At 37.2% G+C, this 14,596-nt stretch overlaps 1 protein-coding gene across 6 annotated transcripts in view; it reads right to left on the bottom strand.

Moving 5' to 3' along the window:
- The window catches only part of PAN3 (poly(A) specific ribonuclease subunit PAN3), an 83,198-nt gene that overhangs the window by 55,734 nt on the left and 12,868 nt on the right, over nt 1–14,596 (bottom strand). For all 6 annotated transcript variants that reach the window (XM_061457578.1, XM_061457575.1, XM_061457574.1 and 3 more), the window contains 4 exons: nt 14,110–14,231; nt 4,307–4,373; nt 2,555–2,625; nt 122–184 (listed from right to left, as the gene is read on the bottom strand). In XM_061457578.1, coding sequence (XP_061313562.1) covers nt 122–184; nt 2,555–2,625; nt 4,307–4,373; nt 14,110–14,231 — 323 coding nt within the window. The remainder of the gene's footprint in view (nt 1–121; nt 185–2,554; nt 2,626–4,306; nt 4,374–14,109; nt 14,232–14,596) is intronic.

Below are 14,596 nucleotides of genomic sequence, written 5' to 3' on the forward strand. Positions count from 1 at the left end.
AACTATTCCCAGTTTTACACAAATACACAGTTTTTACATAGTTGCAAATAACTTCATAGTTCTAAATATTTAAAATATCATAATTCTAATTTGTAAAGGAAAGTGATTACTATTCACTTACCAGGACTGTATTGTATCTGTCCTCCAAGTCAGTGATAAACGAAGGAAATGCTGGTTTTGCCAGCTAGTTCAGAAAAAAACAAAAACTCAGCCTCGGGCTCCTTACAAGAAAATAGAAAGTTTTCTTTTCAAATAGCAGATGTCCTAAACACCTACATTTGAGCTCATCACCAAGGCTCCCTTTAGAGTCAACATATAGAAGCACACACTTCTAGAACTTCTCTATCTTGTGTTACAGCAGGCATGAAGCACTAGCCTGACAGATCCCAACACTCAAGCCCTCCAGAAATCCCAGTTAATGGGGTGGAAGGAAATCACACGAGTTTTTAAATACCAGGCACTCAAGTATCTAGTGGCTTGAGGAAGTCAGTGCAACTTGAATACTGTACTAGAAAAATGCTAAAAATATTAAGAAACTACACCCACATCTGGTAGTAAAAGTCAGTTACAAAAGTGTGACTAATTTCTCATAAGTTTGGACATCAATTTTTAACCATTTAAAGCAGTCACATCTAGTCTTTTCCGTAATACTTAATGTGAGCCAAATATTCCTTTAAGCTGATGAACTCTCTCTGCTGACTATAGAGGGAGCCTGGGTGCCTGGATTTTAGACAGGTCAAGTAAAATTAGATCATAGAATCATAGAATAGTTAGGGTTGGAAAGGACCTTAAGATCACCAAGTTCCAACCCCCCTGCCATGGGCAGGGACACCTCACACTAAACCGTATCACCCAAGGCCTCGTCCAACCTGGTCTTGAGCACTGCCAGGGATGGAGCATTCACAGCCTCCCTGGGCAATGAAAACTTCCCCATTACTAGTATTATTTAAGAACCTTCTATACAAACATATATCACAAAAAAAGCAATCATAATAAACAATAAGTTGTTAACATGTGAAGCAAAAAAAACTTCTTTCAATTAATGCCAGTTATGTTTGAAGTAGTAATTGGAAAAAATCCAATCTGTTTCACAGATAAATCTTCCTCTTGATACTATGCTAGCAGCAAGTGTCTTACTTTGCTGATTTTTTTCTTAGGGAAAAAGGGACCAAGTCAGAGAAGACTCTACATTAGTTTTTGAGTTTTGAGTTATTTCAGCTTTACACTCAAACATTAAATGATTTATTTTCACTTTTACCTGTTTAATTAACTCTGAAGTAACTTTTAGAAGCAGTGGTCACTCTGGTAATACTTCTGTATGACAGTTTATTTTCTCTGGTGCACATGGTTTATATATCCAAGCACACACACACATGTACATACATATATGTTTGTATATATACACACATAGTTCTTGCAGACTGCTAAAAATGATTGTATGCTTATTTTCTTTCTTACTATCCCCAGTAAGTGGATAAACTACACATTTCTTTTTAACATCCAACTTCCAGTGCACTGTACTGGCCTTAAGGAAAAAGGCAATTCAGAGATCCCATATAGTTTGGCTACATCATATATTAGGAAATTAACATTCTACAACAGCATTTCATTTTAAGAAACATTAGTCTGATGGGTCAGCTATGGTAATTATCTTTAAGATCAATCTCAACCTGCAGGAATGACACAGAACTCGCAATTGCCAACACAGAAATGAAGCTCTATGAAAAGTCACAAGCATGCTGATGTAGCTTGCTTTCAAGACAATACATTATCAAGGAAAGCTCAGGATCATGTACCTAAAAAAGTAGTAAAACATGGAAGTCATAAGTGAAAGTAAAATTTGTTAACTGGTTGAGACAAGATAATGTCTTTTTGATAAGCCATAGTTCAAAAAAATTACAAAATTCTGGTGTAACCAAACTTCTGGCCCTTATTCCAGTCACTGTGTTCATAAGTGTGTAACTGGAAAACACAACAAGCTGTGTTGGCATAGAACAAAGTTGTTTGAAGATGCTGTTTAGCATCTAGAAAAACATGCTTTACCCTCAGTAAAAGAAAGATTTCTCAGTAGAGATTCATGGGAATAAACAACCCCAAACCCTAGCTTCCCAGTAATATCACAGAGTGTCTTTCAAACTAAACACATTTCCAACTGCAAGAATTACCTTCACATCATATATAAACAGGGGAGTGATTCTTAATGTATTCAGAACTTGTTGCCATGAAGGCCTGCAGGTGCTTGTGCGTCAATACAATAAAAATAATTTGTTTTCAAATTCAATGGGCTATGTCCTGATTTTCCTATTCAAAGCATCCTTATAAACTTCTGCTTACAAGTGCATGGAATATTTCATAATAGCAGCAACAGTCTGATCTGGTATGGCAAAAATGAAGCAGTAAGATCTTACTTACACCAGAAGCAACATATTAAAATATACCTAGTAACATTAGAAGAATGATCCTTATTTCACCTAGCATTTCAAGTTATTCCAGATCTTCTTCCCTGTCAACTCACATACAAATATATGACTTAAGGAGTTGGTTGCTTGCCTACCTTCCTCCTTTGAGACACGCTGAGGGCAGCAAAGTCATTAAACAAGGATGAATTTGGTGAAGTTAGAGGATCTGTAAAAAGAATGTAAAAGAATATGTTGGACATCTCTAATATTAAAAAGACATTTTACATTTTTAACATATTTCTGTATGAAAAAAATTCTTTAGACAAAACTTTAGCAACCACCCTGCTAAAAAAAAAAAAAAGGTATTTATTAGATTCTGTGCAACTGCTCAATAGAAAAGGTGCTCATTAGCTGAATTTAGTTTATTTGCTGCTGATACTAATATCCATCTAATATTTCAAAGCCTTTATCTCCAGTTACCTAAAATTACTCATCTTCCATATATCATGGCCTTACAAATAATGTGAATTTTACTCGTCCTGTCACTGTTCTGCACAAATTTAAATCAGAATTAAGTGTAGCAGAAGTCTACAATCTGTTGGAAGCTTTTTATTGATTTTTTTTCTTTGTCAATACTTGTATTTTCCAGAGCTGAAGCACAAAAAAGTGAGTAACAATCACAGATGCAAGTTAAAACTCCAAACTGCATGGGTAGAGCTGTCAAATTAGCAGATGATTGCCATCTGTAAACACTGGTGTCATTCCTTTAAAAGTAATTCTACAAGTGAAGCATAGCTTGGCAGGGCAGGAGGCAGGGGTGGAAAAAAAGGACCTGAGACACAACAGAATTTAAACTGGTTTCCAAAAGTCATTCTGGTTTCTCTCCTTCACATGCATCACCATCACTATTTGACCTGTCACAGTCAAACTCTGACTGCATTTAAAACTAGAGACTTCCACTGCCTTGAATAGCTGATTGTTCAGTGAGACAAAGGAAGCAGAATTAATCACAAAACCTACTGGAAACAGACCAGGAGGAAGAGAAAATAAGTAAAAAAAAAAAAATCAACTTTCAAGGAAGTTAATTTCATAGTAATTACTATCATGCTTAAAAAATTATAACCCTAGAAAGTAGACTAGCTGCGGGGTCAGACATGCAAATGAAGTTCTAGAACATCATTTACGCAGCAATTTTCAGAGCAGAAATACATTTTAAATGTTTGTCCTTGCCATAAGGGAGTAGTACCCTCTTCTATAAAGAACTTAGTTTAACAGCCACAGAGGAAAATCTGCAGGAATTCTGAAAAGTTCCTTACAGAAGTTCAATACACCCTCCACAATAATTTAGTGAGTATGCAGGTCTGCAATATTGAGACATTTTGTACGGTTCAAAACCATGTTTCCTATAGTAGGAAAAAAATTGTAACAGGTAAAGTACTGCTTAAAGGACAAAACAAAAAGCTATTGAAAATCATCATTTACGTGACACATTTCACAAAATCTATACACCTTAAATTTAAGAATAAAAACCTATACATTCATTCCACACACCTACTTGAAAAGCACAATAAAAAGTCATACTATTGCAGAGCAACAAAAATGGCTTACGCTATCAGTGTTTCACAACAGATGTCCAAACTAGCAATTCACTTGAAGTGACAAGACCAAAAATGACTTTTTTTTAGTTTTTCCCCACTGGACCAAAGAGAAGGCTGAAAAATTGAGTTTAGTAGCACTTAGCTTTGTATTAAAAGTAATCACACAATACATTATTGTTAAAAAAAATGAAGTTCTTCTGCACCTTGAACCAAATCAGAAGGAAAAAATTCCCTTAAGTCTTAGTTTTGCAAAAGTGAGTTTAAATTTCCAAACATAGTTTTATATGTATTACATTAAAAAGTACTTACCATGGCCTGCATACTGCTTGGCACTGTCATTGAGAAGGCTAGGGGAGCTGCTGCTATTTGTCATCCTCTGCGAAACAGGAGATGAAAGTGTGTACATGTAAAATACAGCTACAAAAGACTAAGAGATGGCATTTGGGGTGACATTTAGAAAGTTTTAAGAACAGACTATGAAACCTGTGCTCATTCCCCATTTAGTAAATATTCTAAACAGAAAATTATTTGTAGTTGACAAGAACATTTACTAAAGCATTTTACATGAGAGCAATGCAAACCAAAAATGACTATATTAAAACACTACCTTCACAAATTCCTTCTAACTTGGGAGGGTCTAACAAACCTATGGTTCTCTTTCTGTACGTTGTCAAAACATTAGACAAGCCAATTACTTATCTTCTTTAAACATTCTTTCACACTGTACTCCTGAAACAACTCCTCCCTTTATTATACACTACCATCACAACACGAAACTTTTCCAACAAAAATACTCAAATTAGTACAACATTTGATAGGTTCTTCTTAAAAATAAAGAAAGAGAAAAAAAAACACCAACTTTTAAGACCTTTCAGCAAAACCATGTGACTCTTGCAATCCAGCAGGACATCTGAAGCCCTCTCAACACTCCTCCTAGACTCCATCTGCCTCTCCTGCATTCCTCTAGAGATATGGGCTAGCAATAAACTGGACTAAGTGTGTCAGTGCTGCCCTAAACTACTGCTTTGATAGACAAAATCTAAGAAGGTCCCTTCTTACTCCTAGTTCCTTATTTTCTTTGTCCAGTCTCCCACAGGAAGAAAAAGTGTAAGAAGAAAAGCAAGGCAAGGTCAGGAAGCATTCTCCATTATTGAGAGAGACAACTAGTAATTTGTTAAAATATTCCTGGGCATGCTTTTGGCCCACATCAACCAGGACTCTCCTAGCCAATTTCCAGGCACTATTCAGCAGTGAAAAGGTTTGAGATCCCTTCAAATACACAGTTTGCATGCAGCCTCTGCTTTATCGGGTGAGCGTACACCAGGACAAACAGGCCATTTTATGCCAGCTGGCCCTAAACACCAAGGAAAGTGTTCAGGCATGCTTAATTTAGTAGTCTAGACACAGACTAAGCCTCAAAATTTGTCACTGGAGTTGCTCTTTATGCTTACATTTTTCCATGACCAACCTCAACACTGGTGTCAGAGGGCAAGAACCTTGCTACATTATACTTCAATGTCATTCCATCTAATTCTTGATCAAAAATATCAACATTCTGAAGCAAATTTGGTTGGAACAGAGGAGAACCAAGAGAAGCTAGAGTGTTATAAAATATGGTAGAATAAACTTATCGCAATTCAAATTTCTCAATGTTTGCAGTTCTCCTGCTACTATTAACTTCACCAGAAGTTGCAGCTTTCAATACTTGTATCTAAAAGAGAAAATAGACTGTATAAAGCAGTTCTTATGCAGATAGTTTTATGTTGTTACCTTCTCAAGAGGCTCAATCCCTCACAGTGCTTTATTCACTCAGTTATTACTTCCATTATCTGTGCTTCATTTATACAGCAAACTTTCTGCAACCATTCAGGCTTCTCTGATACAACTATACAAGTATATAGTACTATAAGAAGCAGAACTGTAGCACATGCAGATGTCCTAGGACAGTATATATACTATGTGTACACATGTAAATACTATGCAAACCTTAGCTTTTTCAAGTCTTAGATGAAGAAAGTTGTTTGCTATATGCTCCTCTTATTTTGATGCCACATATTTCATGTTCCTAAATACATTCAATCAACACAACATAACCCTCACTGAAAGGTTAGTGACCAACAATTCTTTACACAAGAGGGATGCCTCTAGTGAAACAAAGTTTACTTATTTCTACAAAATAAAGTAACACTTTAGGAAACATGCTAAGTTAGCAATCTTGCCCAAGATAAGGGATGCTCATCCTACTGTTCACCATCATCAAGAGTAAGAGTATATCAAAATAACTAATCTCAGGAGTATGGTAGCTCAACTCTCCATACATTATATTCTCATTGCTGACCAAGCAATGGAAAGAAGTCACATAGTTTTTCCACAAATATTTGATAAGCATCCCTATTATGCATCTTTTCTTGGCATTTGATACATCCACACTGATCCTAAAGTGTGGATGAAAGAAAGTGCTTTAGGAAGAAAACTCCTAAACGGAACCTTTCAGATTCACACAAAATTTGTCCTGGTGTAGATTAGAACATCTATTTATTCATGCCTATTTATAACACTCATATTATCATAACCACCTTCGTGCAAAAGGTAATGGCCTGCCAGAACAGGGATGATACTGAGATCTGGACTGGCATCAAAGATGGTAAGCATATGACTTAAACTTAGAACTTTAAGCTTACTTAGAACTCTAAGTTTATACCAGTACTCTATCTCTTTAAGTACAGGAGTTAAACACTCAGACTTGTAACATGAATAGGTGACTGCAATAATGAAAATCTGTGCTGATACGATCACTAAAAACACGCTGTGCATGCAAGACAGATTGCAACAGAACACATTGTTCAGGGTTCTGAAAGCACAGTGCAAACAAACTCTATGAACATCAACTGTGCTTCTACAAAGTCAAGCCTTGTTCACGGTGCAAATGTATTTTTATATGAATCAGCACTGTGGAAAAACAAAGCCTCTCTCTTGGGCAGCTCTTGCTTTAACAACTGCTTGTAAATTGTACCTTGAATGAGGTTAAAAAACCTCCACTTCACCACTCATGAATTTTTCAGTTTGCTCATTTCTATTACACATGCAGAAGCTTCTTAGCTTAACATTATTCATAGAAGACCTGCATGTAATCAGCAAAGTATTTTTAAACTGTTTTAATATTAAAATTTCTACCACACCCAAAAGCATTTAGTCTTTACGAAGGTTATTCCTGTATTTGATTCCTACAAAGGCTGAAATGTCTTGAAAGAAAGAAGAAAACCCAAGTGCTACTTGTTATTTGTGTTTTCCAGAAGGCAGTTTTGATCTTAAATAACACCTCTCAATCTCTTCTAATGGTGTTGAACTATTTTTCACACAAATTCAATTTCAAGATGACTACAATCACAAGAACCGCAAGCCCAAAGGATGAAAGGTTCAGAAAGGTAAAAGGAACCATTAACAGAAGAAAAAATCTACTAAGCCTGCCAGGCAAGTCAAGCACACACAAACGAGCTTCAGACTTCAGGACATCATGACTTTCACCATACAGAAGTTAACATAAAAAGTCAACTTTGTCATAACTAAGCACCACACCAATGTCACTCAGTTCCACATAAACTGCTTTTCTTTGCCTGCCTCTTGACAGGATTTATTGAGGTTCTTTAAGCACTAGTTAAAATTCAACTAGACTGACTGGCATACATCCTGTCCCTCTCCCTTTAAATGAATTAAAAGCTGTTTCTGTTCACATCTCAAAGCAATCTACTACAGAACAAAACTGTCACATTCATCCCTGTCCAAGGATTTAACCTGAGGTTTCAACTTAAAGTTCTTCTAGTGCTGAACATTCTGTTACGCCAGTTAACAAAATACAGGGTCTTTAATTTCACAGAGAAATTGAGAAACAAAGTTTTCCAGAACACTGTGTTAATTCCTGGATATCCAAGCAATTAAGCAATTAATTATTTAACAATTAATCTGCTGTTTTATACCCTCCATTCAGGTATTTGTATACATGGATATAGACTCCCCCAGGCCTTCTATTCTCCAGGCTGAGCACTCCCAGCTCACTCAACCTTTCCGCACAGATGAGATGCTCCAGTCCCCTTCACCATCTTCAAGGCCCCTCACTGCACTCTCTCTAGTGTGTCCATGTCTCTCATGTACTGAGAAGCCCAGAAACCCAGGTGTGACTTCACCAGCGCTGAGCAGAGGCGAGGTGGATTATTTCCCTAGACCTGCTAGCAGTATTTTACCTAATGCAGCCCAGCACACCACCCACCCCCACTTCAATACTTCCTTGGTGTAGTATGCTAGGAAGAGAAGTGTTACAAAATGTTACTCCCACCTTCTAAAGGTACACACCACCTTGCCTCCACCCTTCAACGTTCAGTAGCAAAACACAAATTATAGCTGCACTTACAAGAAGTTTGCTTAGCTTTTATATCCCTCCACTAAAATACATACTTAGGAAATTCTCATCAAGATAGAGTATGAATAAAGCCTTGCTGCACACAATTACAGTTTTACATATCTTATGTTACAAGACTTAAGTGAGGGATTTTGATTTCATCTCCACCATTTCTTCTCCCTAAGATACTTAAGAGATAGTATTTGCTCCCTCTGCCTCCATAGTCTCTGGCCTAACACAGAGAAAATTAGCACCTTCCTTAGAATCACAGAATCAACTAGGTTGGAAGAGATCTTTAAGATCATCAGTTCCAACCACCACCCCAGGACTGCCAAGTCCATCACTAAACCATGTCACTGAGGGCCTCATCTACAGGGATAGCAATTCCACCACTTTTGTGGGAAGTCTGCTCCAATACCCGATCACCCAAATTTTTCCTAATATCCAGTCTAAGCCTTCCCTGGAGCAGCTTGAGGCTGTTAACTCTTGTCCTATTACTTGATACTTGGAAGAAGAGACTGACCCCCACCTCACTACAGCCTCCTTTCAGGTAGGTGTAAAGAGATATTCCTGTGCTATATATCAAAAAATTTTGTAGTATGTCCTCTTCATCTTAATACTGGAACTATATTTCAAAATACTTCTTTGTAATTTTTAGAATAATATTAGTTGGACCATAAAAGAAGTTATCCTGCAAAAGAATAAGATTGTCACAACCAAACAAATCATTGTTTGTCAGATTCTGTGACCTACCTTGTGATTTTCTTTCTAAGCAATCCAAAACTTGCCTTTGACAGCTAATGTATTTGGCATCATCTATTGCATGTCCCACTCAGAAATGTTTGAGCTAAAGCAACTGGATTTCTTTAGAAAGCATTATGTAAACAACTGCATAATTTTGTATTTAATATAGCATGTCTGTAGTTCCACTCAGTTCTCAACAGTTAAAAACTGAAGACATTTACAAGCTTCTGTGCTATAAGGAGAGTTTTATTACTCAACTCTTGGCAGAGGCAGCAATGGGAACAAAGGTCTTTGTGTTTATTCAGCTGCAAGGCTTTGAAGTGAGCATGGTCTTTACTTCTCAGGCTTTCAAGAACACTTAGTATACCAACATCAGAATGGCAAAAGCAAGCAAGACCAATTCTCTATTGCTTGGCCTTGCCAGCTCTAACACTGATGATTGTTACCCCTTTTTTATTTTATTAGGGTGACTAATTGAAAAGTTGTGATTCTTACTTTCTACATTACCTGCAGTCCAATGGAAGCCGTGTAATTATAAATTTCATCTCATGAAAACAAGGAAATCAAAGATCTTTGTGAAGCGATACGCATGAAGACACCTTCTATTGGTTTATACTCTTACAGCGAAATTGTTCAGGTCCAGTATGACATTAGAAGTTATTAACATCAAGATACTACTCTGCCTCATCCTGCCATAATATCCTTTTAAGATCCCAACATAATATTCCTGGTCATTCCTGCACCACCTGTATATTTGATCAAACCACAAGTCAGGCAAGGGGCAGCACTAATGCCAGACACCAGCCAGCCAAGAGGCACACGCAGAGCAGCTGAACAAACAGCCAAGCATCAGAGGCATCCCAGCCAGCCAGCTCCTGCCTCCTGATTGTTGGGAAAGCCAAAATCAACGAGCTGCTTCTTGAACCACACCTCTGACTGTCTCTTGGCAGCTGCTGCTACACCAAAAAAGAGAAAGAACAGCTTCGAGGACAGCATGCAGCCTGTGGGCGATGTGTTGTGCAGGCCTGCTCTGTTATTAGTTAGAGAGGTGAAAACAGAAAATTCACTTTGATAAGCTGGAAGCCAATACTGCTAATGTAGCATATGAAAGCACATGCAGATTCAGGAAAGAAAAGACATGAAGCAAAACTGTATTACAGGACAATGCAAACCACTGAGGACAGGAGACTATTAATCAATAGGAAATAGTAAAAACAGAAGACGCCAACAGGGGGGAATGGAAGGTTGGCTAACAGCAAAGACCCTTGAGGTAAAAAGAGCGGAATGATGAGGCAAAGCTATTTTTCAGAAAAGAAGAAAAATAAATAAAACCATGGCCACATCAAAAATCCTTTTCCTAATTCTACCAAGGATTTTTACTCTTTTTTCCACTACAAACTGAGCATTGCCATAATTGCATCTTCACCACTAATCTACCCCAATGAGATATTCTAGATCTCAAAACATTCTTCAACACATACAAATGAAATCTCAGTCAGAAGTCAGAAATATCCATTCTCCAGAAATGTTGGCCACTAACCACCTACATTATTTATGATTAAAGAGGCACATCCCCTCCCCGATTCATGATTATACAACCCATTTTTACTTCCCTTTCTTTTGCTGTTTACTTAACACCGTAACAGATTTTCATTGCACACAAAAACATAAGGATTGCGAAATTTGTATGTAGCATTGCTTCAGGCATTTTGGCTCCATTACGTATGTGCTATGATAACCCAAATATATATAAAATCACATAGTGTTTTCAATAAGCTTCAGGTTTATGTGCTGCACATCACAAATGTTCTGGAGATTAATTAGGAATAGTCAAAAAACCTCATCTATTGAATCCCTGATGATTACGCTGGAAAGTATCTAGTGAATAAAACACGGACTGCAGAAAGATTATCTCATGGTAAAAGAAAAAGAACGTTACCCAGAAGAGACCAACTATTTCTATCTTTGCTAGATTGAGGCCAGTTAAGCAACTTGAACCAAGCTGCCTACAGGTGGTAATTAATGCCATTCCTCACCTTCCAGCTGTACAGGTTAGTTTGGAGTCTCTAGTCTGCCAGCACTGTTGGGTTTTTTGGGTTTGTTTGTTTGTTTAGTTGCCATCCTTTTTCTTGCCAGGCCTCTATAAAATGCAGACTGTTTCCTTCTTTCATAAGCAAAGCATCCCGTAAAGTTGAATGCAATAATCATAACCTGCACAGGAAAGCACACTGCCAACTAACAGTCTTTGTAAGAAGGATGTGAACAGCATGCAGGAGTAAGGCATGGAACTGCAAGATGAACACTTAACTATCAAATGGGTGCTCATTACACATGCACCACACATCTTGTGTCCTGAGTAAGTCCCACTTACAATTTTCCCACTGAAAAAAAAATTATGAGAAATATATCTCAGTATATAACCTCAAGGCTGCACTGACAACCTAAACTTAACATTTCTTAACATACAACTATATCTTACTAGCAGTTTTCTAGCAGCATGTTCATTTGCACATGTGTGCAATTTCCCGGTTTAAAAAAAAAAGCTGAAAAAATTTCCTCATATTGCATCACTGATGCATCTATTTGCGAACTGCACAGATCCACCAGAGATGGCTGAGTAACTCACAGATGGAATTAATGTTTCCATCTGCAAAACCTGAGAGCTATTGACATATTTTACAGACACCTTCTGATGTTTCATAAATGGCAGAACTCTAAATTTTTGGTATCTTTAGTTTGATTCAAGGAAATGGAGAGAAACGAGCACATGGATTTGTTCTCTCCACCCTACTTTACCCCAGCTTTGCATTATGCCGACTCATTTCTTTGAGCCAGTTTCTCTGTATTTCACTTGTGCAATTCTGGTCCTCATTCTGTGAGTATCCCACCAACATCTCTAAGCTTCAATCCCATCCCTCAGTCTTTCCTAGTTCCTTATCCTGTTCTCAGCTCAGTTTCTCTAAGCCTACAGCATCAGCGTCTCTTTCCTTACACTCCCCTCTGCTCCAATTAACATGGATCCAGCTGTCATTAAATACAGATCCACCTTCATGCTGCTTCAGTGTGAAGTGGAAGAAAAAGAAAGAGGGAAACAAAGTAGACCAGCATTCCTGCTTGGAGTTCAGATAAGGCCTAGATTAGGCCACAGCTGTAACAGCAAGAGTAAACTCAAGATGGAACATTCCAATGCAGGCTGTATCTTTTGGAAACTGTCTAACATCTAAGAAGTCTCCAGTGGGTCTATATAAATCAGTTTTGCTAAGGTTTAATAAAGTAACAAAATCTTTAGAGAGGAAAAGGTTCACCCTTGACACAACCACCAGCCTATGAGATTCAAAGTCTCTGTTCCAAACCATAAAGCATCAGTATTATTTAAAGTAAAATGCACTAGGATTTTTCCCACACCTTGCTCTCCAAAGGGCTGAGTGACATGGAAAACCACATTCTGAGTGGCTAAACTTTATCAGTATGTACTTAATTGAGAAGCTGATACAATCAAAATAGACAGCGTTACCAGCTTTAAATATGCAAGCAAGAACTTAAATTACATGACTCAAAGGGGGGGGGGGGGTGTAAAAATCACTATAAGAAAGCTTTTTAAACTGTAGTTTAATGCCAGTAAGCATTTCTCAACTCTAATGAAATCCTCCTTCAGAAGTAATTTTCTTTAGCCTCCAATGGGTAAGAGACACATCAATTTCTTCTCTTTTATCAAAGAGAAACCACAATGCCTTGACTGTAACCTCACAGGCATTAGCAAAGCATTTAAAATCCTATGAGGGTTCATGTTAGATGTATGCCTTATTGCCTTTCTAGAATAAATAGTTATAATTAAAAATCCGTGTTTAGAAAGTCACCAGTGCTTTTGTAGAATACAGTTTAAGGATACAAAACATGATGACTTAGCACTAAAAAGGTTAAAATTATATGATCTCAGTGATACCAGAATTTGTAACTTCCAGCTTCAATAGTACATTCTGGAATCAGAGGTTAAAATTTTTCTGTTTAAATCATGCAGCACTGTCAGTAACAAACATTTCCACAGTTTTGCAATTCTGCTGAACAAGAAAATCCAGCATTCTTGAAAACATGCAGGGGGAAAAAAAAAAGAAAAAAGAAGGGAAAAAGGAAATACACCTAATTATTTCACCTTTTGCTGAGTTATTCTTCAATCCCTAATACAGGCAGAACTGAGATCAAAGTAAACTCATAAGGAGAGTTTCCTTGATATGAAAAAGAGCTGTTGTCAGGACTTAGTGTGAACTGTTTGACTTCTGCTCTCTTTCATTTACCAGAAACTGGTTTGTTGAACCTTTGAGTACAGGGAGAGACCATCTTTTCAGCTTTTCAAAAGCTTAACAGTTTGAGGGTGGTGTTCTAGGACTTCATGTGTTAACTCAATAGACAGTCATTTGGGTTTGAAATAACAGCCTTTTGCTGAAAATTTTGCATAATACTACCTACACAATAAATTCCACCTCATGGGAGTTCCTATGTCAACATCTACAGAAAATTATAAATACAAGAAAACATGTCAGAAGACTTAAACATAATGGAATACCCCCAGACACTAAGTTTACAAATTCTGAAGCTTTTGTCTAGTAATTTACAGGTTTGACAGTTCACATTCTGCTTCAGTGACTTTTGCTCTTTGAAATATATAAAAATCAGATTTTTGAAACATTTACTAAACGGCTATCAAAATAAGCTATAAGCCTAAAAAGAAATCTAGGAACAGAGTTAATATATTTGCCAAAATCCAGTACAACAGCTCAGATAAGTGCCAACAAAAAGACTAATTTTAAAGCAATGATATTCTTGCATTTCCACCTGCAAGATTAAAGTGAGTATATACTCTGTATATCCTATAACACATTCCATAAGGCCCTATTTTTTCTGCTTCTTGAACAGTTTTCCCTTCCCAGAGTAACACCAGCCAGAATTAATGAAACCGCATACAACTCAGTGCTATTACCTGCATCATGGGGTACTTTGTTTCAGCAGGACCTCCAAATCCATTAACGCCAATGAAGCTGGTGCTAAAGTAGGAATCTGTGAGACTAGCATCAGCTAACCCTCCGCCATCCATTCCAGGAACTAAAAGAAAAAAAAAGAAAACCATTTCAGAAAACCATTAGCTTACCATGGGTTTATTTGCTAATACCTCTTACATAATTCTTCTGGCAGGAGGGTAGAAAAGGAAAAGGCTGGTGATACTGTATTTCAAGCCTATCTCTCTCTGCAAAACGACAAAAAAAAATTTTATGAAAGAGGTGGCTAAATGACAGCATACGCAGCATGAAATTACAGCACAAATTCAGAAAGAGGCAGAAAAGTGAAAAGCTTTAACAGAGATTATGTGTTTGAACACAAGTAACAAGAAAGGTAATGATACCATAAAGAAAAGAAGAAACTAGAAAGTAAACTTATTCTAACAAAACCTGCATTCTTGCATACCCCAT

The sequence above is a fragment of the Pezoporus flaviventris genome, unplaced genomic scaffold (assembly GCF_033815535.1).
Source record: "Pezoporus flaviventris isolate CSIRO_AGI_PZ_B2104156 unplaced genomic scaffold, CSIRO_AGI_Pfla_v1 ptg000025l, whole genome shotgun sequence".
Lineage (NCBI taxonomy): Eukaryota > Metazoa > Chordata > Aves > Psittaciformes > Psittacidae > Pezoporus > Pezoporus flaviventris.